General features: G+C 43.2%; 2 protein-coding genes across 2 annotated transcripts; both read right to left on the bottom strand.

Annotated features, from left to right (window-relative positions):
• Positions 1 to 632: 632 nt before the first annotated feature.
• pex11b (peroxisomal biogenesis factor 11 beta) lies at positions 633 to 7441 on the bottom strand. The gene is made up of 4 exons (XM_036515824.1): positions 6867 to 7441; positions 4957 to 5072; positions 2266 to 2467; positions 633 to 1516 (listed from the first exon to the last, which is right to left on the bottom strand). Exons 1-4 carry the CDS (start codon positions 6920 to 6922, stop codon positions 1090 to 1092), a joined length of 801 nt encoding a protein of 266 aa, XP_036371717.1. The 5' UTR covers positions 6923 to 7441; the 3' UTR covers positions 633 to 1089.
• A 493-nt stretch (positions 7442 to 7934) lies between these two features.
• rit1 (Ras-like without CAAX 1) lies at positions 7935 to 17328 on the bottom strand. The gene is made up of 6 exons (XM_036515666.1): positions 17171 to 17328; positions 14342 to 14446; positions 13156 to 13212; positions 12506 to 12579; positions 10152 to 10343; positions 7935 to 9645 (listed from the first exon to the last, which is right to left on the bottom strand). Exons 2-6 carry the CDS (start codon positions 14430 to 14432, stop codon positions 9415 to 9417), a joined length of 645 nt encoding a protein of 214 aa, XP_036371559.1. The 5' UTR covers positions 14433 to 14446; positions 17171 to 17328; the 3' UTR covers positions 7935 to 9414.
• Between the last annotated feature and the right edge of the window lie 439 nt (positions 17329 to 17767).

The raw sequence follows: 17767 nt of genomic DNA, 5'->3' as shown, positions 1-17767 counted from the left end.
TGCCCCTTAACTCGTTTTTAAATGATAAAAGCTGACCATTCTCACCCTACGTTCCAAACAGGCCAGAGTTTGAAAACAGGTTGCAAAAGGTGTTCAACTTCAAACGGGCAACATACCAAACACCACCACCATCTTGAGCTGTACTTTCTACCTAGGATGGCCAGAGGGAGGACAATACATCTTTTGCGTGTCATAACGTTTGTCACCACACTGTGCCTTTACAACATGAAGTCTAACACATGGACCAAGGTCACCCCTTTCATAATAATTTGGAACAACCTTGATGAAAAAACAGATGAACTACAGCATTACCTGAAAAAAGGGGGGAGATACCATCTTGAAAAATGCACCCACAATGGGGGGTGACTCACAAAAACGGTGTCCACTTTTAAAATTAGTCCTCAAGACTACTCTTAAAAGACTATCGCATAGAGTTTAAGAATTAATATTACAGTACACACACTTTTCAAAACAAATACACACAAGCTATGATTATGAATGAAGAGGGAAAAAATGTTAACAATACTTTACTCCATTGGGACATTACACAGTAACCAACACCGTCCAAAGCCATAACACGTCTTTAACTTTAGGTCCATTCTACCAAACGTTTTTTTTTTTTTTTTCTGGGGGGGGGGCATGTGGAGGGCAGAAATGTGGACGCCCCCCAAAGCAAACATACATAATTTTGGGTCAGGTCTATGAAATGGAATTGAATGGTTTAGTCTTCAAAGCTCCTGAGGGTTCCTGTCACAAGCAGGCCTTGAATTAGTCTCTAGTCTAAAGGAAGTAGGTGTGACAACCAACCCTGGACTGCCAGGGTGTGAGCTTTTTAACCACAGCCCTGCGACCTTCCCCCCTCCCTCCACCAAATAAAACAAAAACGGATATATACATTTGACTTCCATCACACTGCATCGGAAGATGCCTGATGTAAACCACACAGCTTTACAGAGACCTCCATCACACCACTCCATGCAGACACTTTTCGGCTCCTCTGTGGTCCATCCTCCTTCCTGCCCGCGGTAACATACCAGAACCCCACTGCATCAAACCAAAGCGAGAGTTCCTGTGCTGCGCTGTGGGGGTTTAGGGCTTCAGCTTGAGCCAGGGGTGGACGAGGGTGAGCAGGGAAAGGATGGAGGAGGTGAGGCCGCAGGCCCCCACGAAGCCCGGCCCCGTCTGGTACAGCCCCAGCCGGTCCAGCGGGATGAAGAGGTCACAGAGGTTCTTCACCAGGTCCAGCAGGAGAGGGGGGTTGTTGCGCAGCACGGCGGCCACCAGGTGGAGCTCTCTGTGCAGGCGGGCGTACAGGGCCCCAGCTGAGATGGCGGAGATGGAGGAGGAGGAGGCGTGGGAGCCGGCGCTCTGCAGCAGCTCCCCGTTCTCCGGGAGCGGGGTGGACGGGCTGGCCCACGCCCCCTTCGCCCCGACACTCCGAGACTCCCGGTCCATCAGCAGCTTGACCTCGTAGGCATCGCGCGTCAGGTTGAGGATGAGGGCGAAGAGATAGTACCTGCAGGAGGAGGGAGAAAGGGATGAGAGACAGACCAAATGACTACAGTGAGTCAGGTTGGAGATCCAAAACAGAGCTGAGGAAACCCAAATGAGCCAATACACAGGAAAAAGTAATTTAAGGTGACAATAGGGGATAGAAACAAAAGAAGTAGAAAGCCATGGAAAAAAACACACACACATGCTCAAACAAGTCAACCTGTGTGGTCATATAACTCTTCAATTTGCCTGCAATCTTTCAGATTTTTACAAAATCTGAATGGTACACTTGTTTATAAATGCATTTTTTGAATTTTGTAATTGTTTGTAATTTGTTTTAAGTTGTTAGTATTATAAAATTGGCATCTTATAATACTAAGCAACTTAATGGGTTTAGTGTAACTAAGCTTCACAACACAAATAATCCCAAAAAAACACCCACTGCAACAATTATTTGGGTGAAGAAACAAAATCACACTAATCCCAATGGAGGCGGGGAGGGGTATTCTCTCCCTTCCTAACCGCCCCTCAGCTCAGCGGCAGTGTTGCATGGTGGTTAAGGTGCAGGACTCGTGATTGAAAGGTTGCTGGTTCAATTCCCCACTGGGGCACTGCTGTTGTACAAGTTACTTAACCCACAAATGCCTCAGTAAATATCCAGCTGTATAAATGGATAACATTGTGAAAAAGTGTAACCTATGTAAGTTGCTCTGGATAAGACCGTCTGCTAAATGCCAATAATGTAATGTAAAGCAGCTCCAGCCAGCCCACCTGAAGGACCTCTGGCTCCACTTGTTCTGGTCCAGCTTGGGCAGCAGGCCCGTCTTGCCAGCCCACAGCACGTTGTCGCAGGCGAAGTACATGGCGCGGTTGAGGTGGGCCACAGTGATGCAGAGCCGCAGCACGCAGTCAGACAGGTGCACCGCTCGCTTGGCGGCCTCCAGAGCCTCGGCCGAGTTCCCCAGGCGCATCACTGCAGGGGGGAGAGATCCGACAGTGAGCCAGGGCTGCTCACATCTCCTCAGCCCACGCTCTAACCAGAACAACCCACTTATGCAATCATTCCCTTCATTTCCAATCCCTGCACATCACAAGTTCAGCGGCAGCAGAAGTCAATGAAAACATATTGTTCAGAACTAGAAAGAAAATGTAATCCCGGCTTAAGTCTGTCACTTAAAATTAAGCGGAAAGTGCTGCAGCGCTTAGGTTGATTGCCCGTGAGAGATTCACTGCCACTCTTTCGGGGATTCACTTATTCACTGTGTCACTTGAGCAGTCCACCGTGTCATGGAGGAGAGATGACTCTTTGCCGTGCTACACTGGCTGGAAGGACTGGGGAAAAGGCAGCCTCAATTACAGTAAGTTATCAGGCAGTAAATTACAGCAGTAATAGTGTCCTCATGGATGAGGGGCTTGGGCACTGCCTGTCGCTGAGAAAATGTTCAGAGCACCGGCTCGCCTCTGGTCTTTCTGCTATATACTAGTAAACAATTTTGACTATGGGAATGACAGTATATATGTGTGTGTGAAAGTAACAGTCGGAAAAATATTAGGAGAACGGCAAAAATGCCCCATAGCTCCCATTGTTCCATCAGCATTTTAAATTTCCATAAATTACTGTAGTACAAATCTTGGTTTAGTGTTATGCAGGTGTCCGACCAAGGGGGTGCTGTAAAAATCAGCCAGAGCACCCCTGTGTTTCCAGGATTCCACTTTCGAATTGGACGGTGAAAATTGTGTGTGACAGGTTAGCATATGAGCTAGTTAAAGCAAATTCTACGACTCCTGAAAGTCATTATATACGTTTTTAAGTTTACAGATAGAAACATCAGGTTCTCAAATACATGAACAATACAACAAATACTTGAATGGATGAACTTGAAATGGATGTTCTATAGTGCTGGAAGTTACACTGGATAAGATCTGCTAAATGTATGTAATGTAACATGAATCTGTAACCTTAGCAAAAGCTGCCATCCATAACATAAAGTTGTTTCTATTGACATTTACCACAATAATGTAGCTTTGGAGATGATTAACAAAGCATGGCATTAAAACAACTGAGACTACAAGTGGTGTCTCTGCCCAATGGATGAAATGCAAAGAATGTATACAGATGCAAAAAAACTGAAGTCTTCAATGCACTAGTGATGTTAACACTTGGAACTAAGGCGGTGGCAATTGTGGCACTAGCTGCAAGTGAACTGTGAATGCTAGAACATCTCAGTTAATGTAAATTCAATATATTTTATGTTATTCCCAGCCAAAGACTTTGCTGAATTTTATTTTCTTGTAGAACCATCCTGGGTTTACACAGTTTCTTGTTTGAAAGGATGGTTTCAATTCTTTCGCTTGCTCTTGAAAACCGGCAGTTGAAGCACAACTGTGTACACTTGCTGGAATGCCAAGCCAATAGTAATAGATATCTCCCTACAACTACTGCTACTGTCTCCACAAAGACAACGTCAATGTTTGCCTGGATGAATTTAAAGTGATAAGCTCACTCATGGCCTGAACTCTGAACACTACCACTAATCTGTGGGTTAAGAGGTTTAAACTAAAAGGGAGCAAACCAGGTCATCTGAACAAAGTTCAAGCAGGAGCAGCAATGGTGACAGGGTCTTGACTGGGAATCCACACTCATTAACATCTGCTGTGTGCGCAACAAAGAGGAAGGAAACTTTACTTGGTTGAATCCAAGTCATGATTTCATTTTTGACCACTTTAAAATTTTCACATTAGGGGCAGTGACAACAATTAAGAGTAATCATTTGTTTTTATTTTCCTAGTATTTTTCTACAAGTTACTGCTTTATTTGAATTCTCTGACACATTCATCTTTGTTTGTTAAAACAGCTTGAATTAATCTTTGTCTTTGCTAGTGCATTGAGATTGTCAGCAACTTACAATTGGAGGCCAAAAGAGGGACTATGTATGTGCAGGCAGAAAAACACACAGCCAGGAGTTGGAATAATCATAGCCAGTTGGGTGCATTTTGCATCGCCCCAAGTGGCTATGATTATTCTAACTCCTGGCTACAAGAGAGCTGAATTTCATGGATGCGATGGGCTGAGGTTGAACAATACACTGTGTATGTCCACTGGCCAAACAATGAGGTTTGAATGTTCACAGGCACAGCAGTACCAGACATAATAAGTCCCTGCAAAGATCCCACACTCTGCATTCTGCCCTGTTCCTCCAAGAGTTCAAGTGACCTCGGCTTTCTGTGAATACCCCATGAGGAAACAGGTCTTGTCTGAATGTCTGACTGTTTCAACAACTTGTGATTGTAATCAATAGTGACTACAATCACAATCAAACAAGAAAATGTCTCTCTTGTAATGAATATTCATGAAATCTCTGGGTTCAACAATGGCAACATCAGTTCTTGAAATGTAAAGCTCTGAGTCATCCATCTCATCAGTGATACGGTGTCCCTGGCAGAGGTCCGGGGTTCACTTACACTTCCGCACCAGGCTCACATGGGCTTCCAGCTGCTTAATCTTGGTCAGCAAATCACTGTTGGCCCCGCCCTTCAGCAACGTGTAGCCTAGCAATGTGCAGGCATACTGTGTTGCCCTGCCAACACAAAATAGTTCAGACATTAGTCCAATCAAAATCACAACAACAAAAAAACATTTAAGTAGCATCATTCCAGGAATATTGGCCAAGTTAAATTTGGTCTTCACATTTAACACAATGCAGATTCTTCTGTCTATAAGATCGTATTTCATGGTGGTTTTGAACTTTCACTTCAGAAAACACAGTGGGAAGTTTGCGTGGCATTGCGGGTAAGACAGTGGGCTTGAAAGCAGGAGGCTGGAGGTCAGACCCATAGGCACCTCAGGCCATGATGAAGCTACTTAGCTTGAATACCATCAGTATAACTCCACAGGCATAAATGAATGATTGTGGTGAACAGGTTGTATTCTAATCATACAACAGTCACACTCAAGTCCTCTGCCACACTCCGACTTGGCAGGTCGACACCTGTAATTATAAAGCATGACACCCTAAAAAGTCTGATAGGCAGACTCCACAATAAGCCTGTGTTAAAAGCTTTGGTTTGGAAGTATCAGGTGTCAAATGCTTGGTGGCTAACAGGCACTAAAAAAATCAGGGTAGGCTAGTCCATTCACAAGTGAGACCAGGAAGTGTCAAGCTGAAATCCATGAGGCCCGATGGGCATGTTGCTCTTCCTTCACAGCAATTACCTTTGCTCAACTGATCTCTTTACTCAACTGGCTGTGTAGCTTCATTTATAGTGATGCACATCCCTAGCTCCACTGCAGCAAATTAGTAAACATAATTGACATCTGCAATATTCTGAAACTCATAATTATTTATATTTACAAATCAAAATAAAGTGCTTGCTTGGGTTAATTAAGAGATTGGGAACAGATTAGTAAAACTCAAACCTGGAATCCAGGAACGTGGATAATAAGACACACGTCACTTCATTTAAAATCATTTAAAACGCAGCCTATTATTCACACAAAACAGAGAGTGAGGACAATTATGCAGTGCTGGGAACCCACAACGTTGCAGATTCAAATCGCAACCGGGGCACAGTTCGCTTGAGAAAGGTACACAGAGCTGGTCCTTCAGCTGAACAGTCCGGTGCACCAACGGCCATATAAAACGTAACATATGTAAATCTCACGGGAGAAGGAAGTCAGCTAAGCAATAACAATAAAGCTGACTAAAGTTTTATCCTTGTTGACTAAGCAACTCACATTAACCCTTATTTAAGGAATAACATACACGTCATCATGGAAACTATAAAGAATATCCTAATGTTTAGTTAGTTTACGCTCTCTTTCTTCCTACCGTCAACACATTTTACGCACGTCGGGGATTACGCTGTGATACTAGATTGCTAGCTATTCCTACAATGTAGTACGCATAACATTACATAAATGAGAATTTCAAAGTTTTATCTAACTTAAATGAGTTAGCTCCCTAGCTACGTTCTAATACGTGCAGAACAGTTGTCGATTGTTAACTGACTAATATCACAAACAAACTAACTAGCGATATTCATTACAGTTTCATACTGTAATGCACCCTTCCATATATTTTTTCTTAAAAAAAAAAACAATCTACATATCTCTTACAGCTGTGACAGGAAGTATCCACCTTGCAACCTAGGCTAGCTAGCGAGAGCAATCAACTACCACAGTAAGGCGACTTAGCTAGCTCACGTTAGCTAATGTCATTGACAAGCTCTATTGCAAGTTACTTGGCACCTAGATATCTGCGTTGTTTTCTTTCCAGCGGAGGCCCGACAACTCACGAATACAATATCGGTACATTTCACAGGACCATTCTGCTCTGATCTGTCAGCAACTCCGACAGTAGTTAATTAATTACCTGAAAAGCCGCTCTTTGGCTTGGCTCTGTGCGTTGAAGCGAACCCAAGACTCCATGCCTCAGCGAGGACTGATTTCCACTCCTACCCCTGGCTCTGGCGAGGCCTTCCTTGGCAGCAGGTCGAGTGCCAATCTGATATCTCTCGTCGAGTCCTGTCAAAATATCTGCTTTACGGGCACAGATCGTCTTGTGGACGTTCGGTCTATGCTAAGACGGCTGAAACTACCCCCACCACGACCTAGCATACGGTATACGGTTCGCTGGCGTACATATGCTTCACTTTGTCTTGCAACTTTGCTGTACACACTGACGGAGCGCTTAGAGGGACAAAAATGTATGTTATTTGAGCGCTTTAAGCGCGTTACACAACGTAGTGGCTACCTAGCTACAAATATTACTAGTCTGGCAAACAATTATTCAGTTTCAGTCAAGCCCATATATTACATTTTCCTAAACAATAAGACGACTAATACGAAACATAAAACGACAAAAACAACAACAGCGCCATGCCACCCGAAATTAATATATAACTTAATCAGAAACATGCAGCAGTAGCAGTTTGCTAATGTTCTCCATCGAACAACGCGTTCCAGTTCAGTTTGCACAGGGTGAGGGGGTGGGGGAGCACAAATTACGTAACGACATGTAAATCCTACTGTACACAATTTTACATGCAACAAGCAAGATCAATTTACTCATACAAACCATATTGGAATTATGCAATGTACTGTAGAGACTAGACTGGCCTTTTAAACTAACTTTGCACCTCGGCTTGGGTTTGCCTTTATTTTGCTGCGACATTACGACATTTTTAATATAACGGCATTTCTTAGTTGCTACCAGACACGGCTTAAAAAACTGAAAATGCAAAATGACCACACGGGGGCGTGCGGTAGCTTCTGACGAGAATATTTGTGAAGTGACAATATATTGCTCTTTTCTTCCACTACTACACATCCAGTACAATAAAAATGACAATAAACAATTTGGAAAAGTTCAGTCCTTTTATTCTAGCATGTTAAAAGAAAATAAATTAAGGGAAACACAATAATCATCACAATAATAAGAAAACGACAACAATAACAAAAACAACACAAAACCAAGAGCACAGCCTGGTACATGGCCCCATATAAAAAAATAAGCATTTAGTACTGCCAGAGCTCACATACAGTCAAGATGAAAAATATAATACGGATGTACTGAGTAAGTGCACGGCTGGCGTTTCAGTCTCCAAATGGCAGCTATAGCTCGAGTCACGTTGAAATCCCATCGTGTAGAGGCATGAGCCATTCAAGTCTTTACTAATACAGGGCAGGAAGAGCAAGAGCCGTGCAGCACCTGTGCAAGCAGGGCAAATGGGAGCAGGGCAACCTCTGCACTCCACCGACAACCTTGTCTGAAAATCCCCTGAAAACTCAGGTAAATATCTGATCTGGCAACCTGCTGCGCTGAAAACCTGGGTAAATATCTTCTATGACATTCAGCTGAGCTAAGAACTAGGGAGAATATCTGTTCTGACACCCAGATTTATGAAAAACCTACACAAATATAAGCTCTACTTCCCAGCTGCACAGACTGTTAAACCAAGAACAGGCAGAGGTGCACTGGACCTAGGTCTACGGTCCCTTGGCTATCTATAGCTCTTAATCAGGTTTCTGGGTGGATTTTGAGGATATTACCCATTTCATCACCTGCTCTATCCCACCGCATGCTACACATCAGCCTTTGCAAAACCTGCATCTACTGTAAACTAACTGGATGGTACAGAGACAGTCATTTGATGTGAAAATCAACTATTGTACACAATAAAACTGGTGATTGGCAATGTATTGCTGTTATCAACTGAAAAGAGAGTGGGTCTAAGTAAATACAGAAAAAAATTGTTGGTTTGGTTTCATTTGATTGAGGGAAACTACTGTGAATTTGACTAAATGTTTTAACATTTATCATTTTTCTAAATCTGACATCCACACTCCTGCTGGAAGATGTTGAACCACTGCCAAACATCATTTCATATTGTGTATAATATATATATGTTGTTTTTACAACAAAAGATTCTCTGCACATTGACACAGTGTAGTATGTATGGCCACCAACCTACATTTGGACTACAGTTCAACAAGAACGCGTTTGTGATATCACTAAGAAAGCCACCCACACAGCTCTCTCAAAGCCCTCAAATTCTCCCTGCATCTCCCCTTTCTTCATCTCTGACTCAGACCCTCTCTCAACATATCCACAGTCCCTCCTTTTTTGCCATCTTCCCTTCTCACTCTTTTCTCCTTTTCTCATCCCTAAACCTCCATATTCTATTATTACCGACTCGTCCCCACCTCAGTCTCACTCAGTAATGTGACTCCCTCCCACCTTCCCATCTTCAGATTCTCTCACTACATGGTCCTTTTTCTTTTAGATCGCTTCCCTCTCAATCCTCCTCTTTTTTTTCCTCTCACCCTTCATCTCTTCCTTGACCTCCCTTTCTGTACAGGCAAAGGTCGTCCCACCGTGAGTCCCCCACCCCACCCTGTCCTACCCCCCCCCATATCTCTCAGTGCTCAGAGTGCTGCTTCCTGTGGAAGGGGGACCTCAAACGGGTCCAGAAGGAGTGGTGACGCCGCGCCTTCCTCTCGCTCCCCCTGGCCGCCTCCGCCTCCCGTTGGCGGATCTGCCGCACCAGGGCGGCAAACACCTCGTCGATGTAGTAGCGGAAAGCCGCCGAAGTCTCAAAGAAGGGACACTGAAACTCTCGCGCCAGCCCCCGACCTTCCTCCACTGACACCTGGTGGACAGGAGGACTCTGTGTAAATTACCATGACACTAAAAATTACATTTACATTACATTAGTATTACTTAACAGATGTTCTTATCCAGAGCAATTTACATGGGTTACAGTTTTTTACAATGTTACCCTTTTATACAGCTGGATATTCACTGAGGATATTGTGAGTTAAGTACCTTCATCAAGGGTACAGCCCCAGCGGGGAATCAAACTGACAACCTTTCAGTTATGAGTCCTGCTCCTTGACCACTATGCTACACTGCCGCTCCTCCTTACTTGAGGTTAGGCATGTGCAAATCAAATCACATTTTGTATGTTTGTAGAGACATGTGACAGCTATGTGTAGCCTATATGTACATATGCTATGCTTAAATTATCCTTTAAGCATACAGTATATATGTTTGACAGTTATCAGTATCTCAGCTTTTTTTAACGTGGTGGGAGTGAGCTGGCTGGTCGGTTAAAAGAACGTGACCCCAGGAGTGCGTGCCCCCCCTGCTACTCACCTGCCGGAGGTGTGTGAGGTCAGACTTGTTTCCCACCAGGACCACGGGCGTGTCCACCGTGCGGCGCACGCGGTAGATGAGCTGCTTGAACTGCCGCGCCTCCTGGAAGCTCCGCCGGTCAGTGATGGAGTAGGAGATGATGAAGCCTTCCCCCGCCCGCATGTACTGGTCCCGCATTGCTGTGAACTCAGCCTGCAAAGGGTGGGGGGGAGAAGGGTAGTGATAGCAAAGAATAGTCACTCAGCCCATTCATGTCACATTACTTTACATTACTGGCAATGAGCAGTCACTCTTATTTACAACGTCACCCATTTACACAGCTGGATATTTACTGAGGCAATTATGGGTTAAGTACCTTGCCAAAGGGTACAGCTGCAGTGCCCCAGTGGGGAATCAAACCGGCAACCTTTCAGTTACAAGTCCTGCTTCTAAACTACTATGCTACACTGCTGCCCATGTACACGGTCCAACAAGGAAATATATTTAGTAGAATGGAAAAACATGGTTTTGTGTGCATATTTTTCCAGCTTCCAGTGACTCCAAGGGCAGCGATGTCCCCTGAAGATCCATTCTTGGTCAGGTTAGGCTCTTAACTTAATCATATCACATCACCCATTCGCTGTATGGAAACTTGTGAGCACCTGTTGTTAGGGTGCCAAAATGCATCTGTAAAAAACTTCTGAATCATGCATTCGCAGAGCTAGGTCTGGTCCTGTACATTACTTACCAGGATGTACGGAATTTCCACTCAGACCACCAATATTTTACAAGCAAATTTGTCACCTAAGGGCGTATATATATCATCGGCAACAACAAAATTATTTGTCAAAAGTGTTTTGAAATTATTGAAAGTGTTAAATCAGCTGAGTTCACGGGAGCAGAGCTAAAAGCAGTGATACGCTGACACTGCAGTCTGCAAAAGGCAGTTTAATATCTGAGAATGAGAAGGAGGAAGCAGAGATGTGGACTTAATATACAGACTGAGCACAGAGAGATGCTTTGAGAGAGAAGGGAGCTAGAGACAGAGGGAGGGAGTCAGTAAAACCAATGATGTAAGTGTCTAGATTGAGGGGGAGAGTGGGAGGTGATTCACTGATAGTACCCAGAGAGAGACAATAGGAGGGCGGGGCCAGTGAGTCTGTGAGATGTCCAAGTGCCGGTACAAACAGACTGGGAGAAACCAAAGGGGCATATACCTCCCATATACAAGGAGAAGGGAGGCAGTGAGGTCGTCAGTGGAAAAGTACCAGCGTCCTTTGGGGACACTTGATGCCACGTTTGTATGTCACTACAGTGATGTTGTGCTGTTACATTAATGCTGTGATGTTGTGTCTGTGGACCTGTGTTGTCCTCCTGTTGTATTCTTGATGTGAAACAAATCTGCACATTGTGTCCACGTACTTTAAAAATGCTTTCTAAAGCGTCCTAATTGCAATGTCTATGGCAGGCTGACTGTCACAGACAGGTAACATAAGGACCCGCATATATGAAAAATATTGTTTTCTGATACGTTTCCAGGTTATCTCAATCATGTTTTTCAAGGAGCCAGGGTATATTTTTTCATCATTTACCAGCAAGCATATTTTTTGTAAAGGGCACTGTACTAAATAAAGATCAATTCATTTTCAGATTCATTGCTCGCTTCAAAAATCCAGTATCTGTAAATACTCTAAATATATATTTATTTCACCTCAGGCCAAGCACATCACACCCACATCAGCCCTGTAGCAGTTTTACGGTCAGGCCATTTGAATGTGTGAGTGCACCATCGGGGCTAGTTGCCGATCTGGCATTGAGAGCGGGAGAGGTGCAAAGAAAGAGGAACGGAGCTGGAGAAAGAGGAAGGGGGCCGAGGGTGATGGGCGGGGTCAGGGTGAGTGACACTGTGAAGGGGCTGTCTCACATGACACCTTGGAGGGGGGACGGAAGCATCCATACTAAAAACAGTATGTCAAAACAAAGAATTCCAAACATACAGGATATATTCGTAATATATGCCATACAGATGTATAATACAGTGTGAAATCCTGCGTGTTGTAAATCATGCATAAAACTACATATATAAATGTGACATTAATGCAGTACATTCTGACAGATACGAAAATGTATTCTTTGAATTTGGGGTTCCATATTTACCGCCACCACAGAGACAGAGTTAAGATTATATGATTAGTGTCAGTCTGCCTATGAAGAGGAAAATATTGCATTTGGGTGCATGAAGTGCATAGATAATAGGGCTTTTAATACCAATTTATTTTATCATATATTGACTCATGATACTTTCTCATAAGTAAAGACGCTTAGGGAGGGACAGGTGGAGCAGAGAGAGAAAGAGGGGGGCTGCCCAGACACACCTGTCCTGCCGTGTCCAGGATGTCCAGGTTGGCCGGCTCGTCATCAATGCGGATCTGTGTCTTGTAGGCGTCCTCTGAGAAGGGACACAAGGCATGAGCACACAGGACGAGAGAGGGACCCACACCGAAACAGCAGGTACAGAGCAGGAGCAAGCACAGCACCACAGAAATAAATTCAGACCTCAATGAAAACGTCACATGCACACAGACATGCAGCTCAACAGGTACACATCTCACACAAGCTAAAACCAGGTAAATTCAGTTTGCTAGTTTATTGTAAAAATGGCTTTATAGACCATTGTTAGGCTGTAAAGTTGCTTTTTTGATGCATGGTTGTTGCTATGATGGATAACTATGCTCTTAGTGTTATTGCTTTTTTCCTATTTACTGTAAGGTGTTGATGTTATTGTGTACATTTGTGCAAATGCATTTAAGGTATCATGCCATGGATGTAAGTCACCTTAGATAATAAATATCATCATCATCTCACATCATCTCAATCATGAAAGTGACCACAAATCTACAGACTTATGCACCCACATACAAGGACAGGCAGAGATTCTAGTGCTAGATGGGGTACACAGAGACAGAGACTTACAGAGAGACATAAGCACAGAGGCGCAGAGAAACATGCCCCCACCCTCTCTCACCTATAGTTGGGTCGTGGTCCTCCGGGAACCTGTGACTGATGAACTGCATGATAATGGCTGAGGAGAGAGAGTGGCAAAGTGACCACATGCAACAGACTTGGCCGACACCCCTGTGATTGCCACCACCTCCTACATCTTTCACCATTCGAAAACTGATCCAGGTACAGTGTAACAAAGGCTGGGGGCTGGGCAGATAGCATTACAGGCATTTAGCAGACACTCTTATCCAGAGCAACTTACATAGGTTACACTTTGTACATGTTATCCATTTATATGTATAAGGCTACAGCAGAAGTGTCCCAGTGGGGGATCCTGTTCCTTGCCACTATGCTACAATGCTGCCCCAACATGGGGCATCTAGCACCCACAAGGTCTGAGTTACAAATGCATCCCCTTTAACCTTCACCTCAGTCTCTGCCAAAACGCATCTCCCTCTCCCACACTTCCTCTTCTGTTCTCTGCATGCAGTCAGGACTGCAACAGATCACAGCTGCAGGCTGAGTTGAGCCATTTGCAAAAAATATATAATAATTAACAAACATGTGCTTTCTGCATCCGCTTCTGCAAGAATTTCCAAGATGACAGCAAGTCAATGAGTTATGCCAGAGGAATAATGCTTTGGGTTGCCTTTATGATTCCCCAGAGGCATAATTACTGCTCCTCTACCTACACCAGGTGAATTCTTCCAGTCTCCACGGCAACAGCAGCCACAAAAAGAAAACAGTTGCTAGGCTGGAGCATCAAGGCCGTGACCCACCCCCCTGTTGCTAAGAGGCCCTTGAGACAAAAAATGAGTTCAAGCAATGGACAGAGACTACCCCTCCCGCTGGCTCAGTGACAAAATGGGAGAAGGTGAGACAGAATCACAAACAAAATGCCTGTTATCTGACCACTGCAGACAGACAGAGCAATGGAACCAGACAGGCTGAGGGAAAGGGAGAGAGGCAGAGTGAACTGAATATGAACTTTAATCAGCAAGCTGGAGAAAGTGGATGAATGACAGAAACAGACAGAGAGAGCAAGACAGAGAGAGAGGGGAGAAAGAGATGAAATGAGAGGCTGGAAGAGACAAAGCAAGACAGAAAGCAAAGGATTGAGAAACAGCAAAAGAGAAATGAACCGAGAGAGGCAAAGGGGAAGACAGAGGGAAAGAGTAATAGAGATGCCAGGCCCTGCTTGTACTCACCGCTTTTTCCCACTCCTCCCTCACCCAGCATCACCAGCTTGTACTCGCGGGACAGGCCCCCCGACCCCCCTGACCCGCGCGCTGACTCCATCCACACGACTGGGCCTGCACACACCAAGAGGGACAGCATTCAGCCTTCAGGGGCTAACTGCAGCGTCCGGGACAAACGCCGCGTTAGACCAACGTGTTCACAGTGCTGGTAGACTTCAGAGATGGTCAGTCAGAGTCCAAAAACGAGCATATGCATATCTACAGGCCCACTGCGTGGAAAGGCAATGACATGCACAATATTGCATCAGAAGTGGCACTATTGCTGAAGGATCATAGAATTCACCCAAGTGAAACCGACCCCATTGACTTGTTTCAAACACAAGTGGGTTGTCTCCTCCACTCTTCCGAGGCAGCAAAGGGCTCTTCCAATACTACACGGGTCTATGACACATCGTGCACTGTTGAACAAAGAGGAACTGGCTAATTATAGCGGACACTCATGTGATAATGCGATGCGCCACGAAGTGGGTTAACATGTGACACCAGCAGCACCACAACTGCTGCTGTAACCATGGCTGAATGTCACACTACAGACATGACCACAGCTCCTTCTCATCTGCTTCTTCCACCTGGAACAGCGTTTGTAACAGAAGTTTAAGGGTTACGTAAAAACTTAAAACTTACTACTATCCCAGACACTGCAGGATGGGAACTAAACCATTATGCATTTGTGAAATTTGCAATAGAAGTAATACATATTTAAATTGCTACAAATATGTAGTAATTAACATATGAATAACTTTCTTTTAAATCTCTGTGCATTAAAATATACATCACTGATTTAAATTCTAAATGGACTCTATTAACATTATGAGAAGAATCTATCTATTCTTGTCTTCACAGTATCTAATTATAGGTTTTTAACCATTAATACTATACCCAGCTATTTCAAACATTATGGAACACCCCCAACCAATTGTAAGCAGTAAACAATGCCTTTCTAGAATCAGGTCAAATTCAGCTAATATTCTATTCTGAGTCTGAGACTTGTAAGGCAGGGAGAATCAGCTGTCCAAACTATTACAAGTTAGCCACATACTATTACTAGTGTTAGCTTTGTTTACACCACTGCAGCTCTGGTGCCTGATGTGGATATATGGAGAAAAGTGTGACAAGTTCAAAAAAAAAAAAAAAAACATATTTAGTTCACATTTAACTCCAAGAGCTTCGCCTTCCTGAATTGTACTCCCTGAGATATGAATTAAGCTTTTGAGTGAACAGTTGTTATTTCAATCGTATCCAAAACATTTAAATGTTTAACCTGCTACAAGAAATTGAAAGGTACTTCACTAACTACGTGTTAGCTTTGTTCTTTCTATCTTCTGCTGTAATTCTACTGCTGAGAAATGCTTCAAGTACTACGCGGTCTGTTATTAATCGATGATGTTGTCAATCACAATATATTTCTGAAAACACATTTAAGCAATTAATTGCTAAGCAATACTACATTAGCAATAAAACAGTAGCAGTAAAACGTTCGAAATGCATATCCTACATATTGCACGTATACACGAAACACGAGGCAAACATAACGCAATTTTCCAGTGCATCGGAATAACCCATTTTAATTAAATTCGAGGAATTTCTACACTTTCGGATGAATCCCCTATAGGAAGGAACGTCTTGTAGTGGTCATTTGAAGTATTGCATTCAGTTTACATGAATATAATGCCTTTCTCTTTCTTCGTATTAACGGTCTGTCTGTTTCAAATGAACCATGACCCATTCTCGCTTAAAATGAATTGCAACGTTTAATATTCACGTTCAAAGAGACTCCTAGATGCTGTAAGTATCAGTTTTTGCTGGTACAAGGACGTTGAACAGAAACTACTGTGCACGGCCGGGGCGTCCATCCCCTTGTTCAAATCGTCACTCGGCAGGCTGTGCGCCTAAGAAAGACCCCAGGCTTGTACTTAAGCTAGGCCTGGGGAGTTGAGCATTTCAACCATATCGAACTAATATTCAGTTTATGAAATTATTAAAATCAGCACTTTAACATTTAAGGGCATTGTTCGAGCAAAAAAGTAAAACGAAGCCAACATTACATGACACGTCAAAGGCGATTTTACAAATAAGAACCCCAGTTGCGATTATTATAAGCTAACATTTATAAAGTAATGTAGTTTGATAAATGGCTAATAATAGCGCAATTAAATAGCATGTACTGTATCACACGTATACACTCAAATGTATAATATGTAAAACGAAATTTAAGTATAACTTTAATATATTACCTACTTTAGCTGCCTAGCTATATAGTCTAGTCTAACTCGGTAGACTAATGGAAAAGCTACGAATTAATGTAATCAGTTATGCAAACAAAATTTAATTCAGATTCATCCACAACTATACGTTGAGAGAGTAGACAGCGTTTCCCCATAGTCCGTTTTTTTTTTTTTTTTTTTTTTTTTTGGACAAGAGAGTCATGCTAACAAAGGAAATTTTTCCATCAAGTTACACTGACGTGAGCAACTCGGGAGTGCTGAAAAGGCGAAATGAATTACGGTTTAAGAACGAATTCAAAGTTTCAGCTTCAACTGGAAACCAAAACCGAGGAGAAGGGGATAAGCTTTAATAACCTAAAACATTCATAACACTTCTTGGCAAGTCTCAGTTTTGCACTATGTAGCCAGTAAACCACTATCAGTGTGAACTTTGTATAAAAACAGCAACAAAACTTACCGAGCTAGCTCATTGCAACTTTGTATTGTATATTCGTTGTCACAAATGACGAAAAACTATCTCGCCTCTGTACATCTTAGATGTAGAAACACTCACCTGTGTCACTGAACTTCCAGCTTCATTGTCAATTTGCAATTGCTTGCTATAATCTTTTAAGTGCCAAACTTAGATGTTGTCCAGTGAACACACGCAATGCAAACCCACTGTAAACACACCACGAAGCGCTGAATGCTGCGCCCGGCGACTGGGTCCCACTTTCCGACGTGTTATGAGCAACAGCTGACTGTACATTGACATTCAGCAACTTGCGGCTGTGGTTTGAAATTTAGTCTACTCTAAATTTGTCAGCGATAGCGACACATTTTTTTGCTGAGGTTAACGGAAGGGTGGAGTTAGTTTTTTTAGTTTACTTTTTGTACATCATTGTGGTATATCATTTTCATGTTCAAACTATACAGCGTACACTGTGACTGTACAAGTATAGAGACAACATGTATCTTTTTAAAAGTGTGCAATAAAATAGAGTACAATTTAAGGCTTGAACCCTCCTGTAACATCATTCTTTCATTTAACAATATACAGGTTTTCTGTCTTGTCCTCTGAATCAAAATGCAGTGGCTAGTGGGTATTTATAAAAAGCATGTGTGTCTCTGTGAAGGAGGGGAGGGTACATTGTGTGTGCATGATCTTTTT

This window comes from Megalops cyprinoides, chromosome 21 (genome assembly GCF_013368585.1).
Source record: "Megalops cyprinoides isolate fMegCyp1 chromosome 21, fMegCyp1.pri, whole genome shotgun sequence".
Classification (NCBI taxonomy): Eukaryota; Metazoa; Chordata; class Actinopteri; order Elopiformes; family Megalopidae; genus Megalops; species Megalops cyprinoides.
The sequence above is the reverse complement of the archived record's forward strand: the minus strand, read 5'-3'. Positions and strand labels throughout refer to the sequence as shown.

Bases quoted from the DNA above. Each gene is read 5' to 3' on its own strand.
- pex11b (XM_036515824.1), bottom strand. From the start codon at position 6,922: ATGGAGTCTTGGGTTCGCTTCAACGCACAGAGCCAAGCCAAAGAGCGG. The intron at 2,468-4,956 runs GTAAGTGAACCC...TCCCCCCTGCAG, and splicing joins TGTGAGCCTGGTGCGGAAGT to TGATGCGCCTGGGGAACTCG. The intron at 1,517-2,265 runs GTGGGCTGGCTG...CTCCTCCTGCAG, and splicing joins TGGAGCCAGAGGTCCTTCAG to GTACTATCTCTTCGCCCTCA.
- rit1 (XM_036515666.1), bottom strand. From the start codon at position 14,432: ATGGAGTCAGCGCGCGGGTCAGGGGGGTCGGGGGGCCTGTCCCGCGAG. The intron at 13,213-14,341 runs GTGAGTACAAGC...CTCTCTCCTCAG, and splicing joins GGGAGGAGTGGGAAAAAGCG to CCATTATCATGCAGTTCATC. The intron at 9,646-10,151 runs GTGAGTAGCAGG...CCTGTCCACCAG, and splicing joins ACCTCACACACCTCCGGCAG to GTGTCAGTGGAGGAAGGTCG.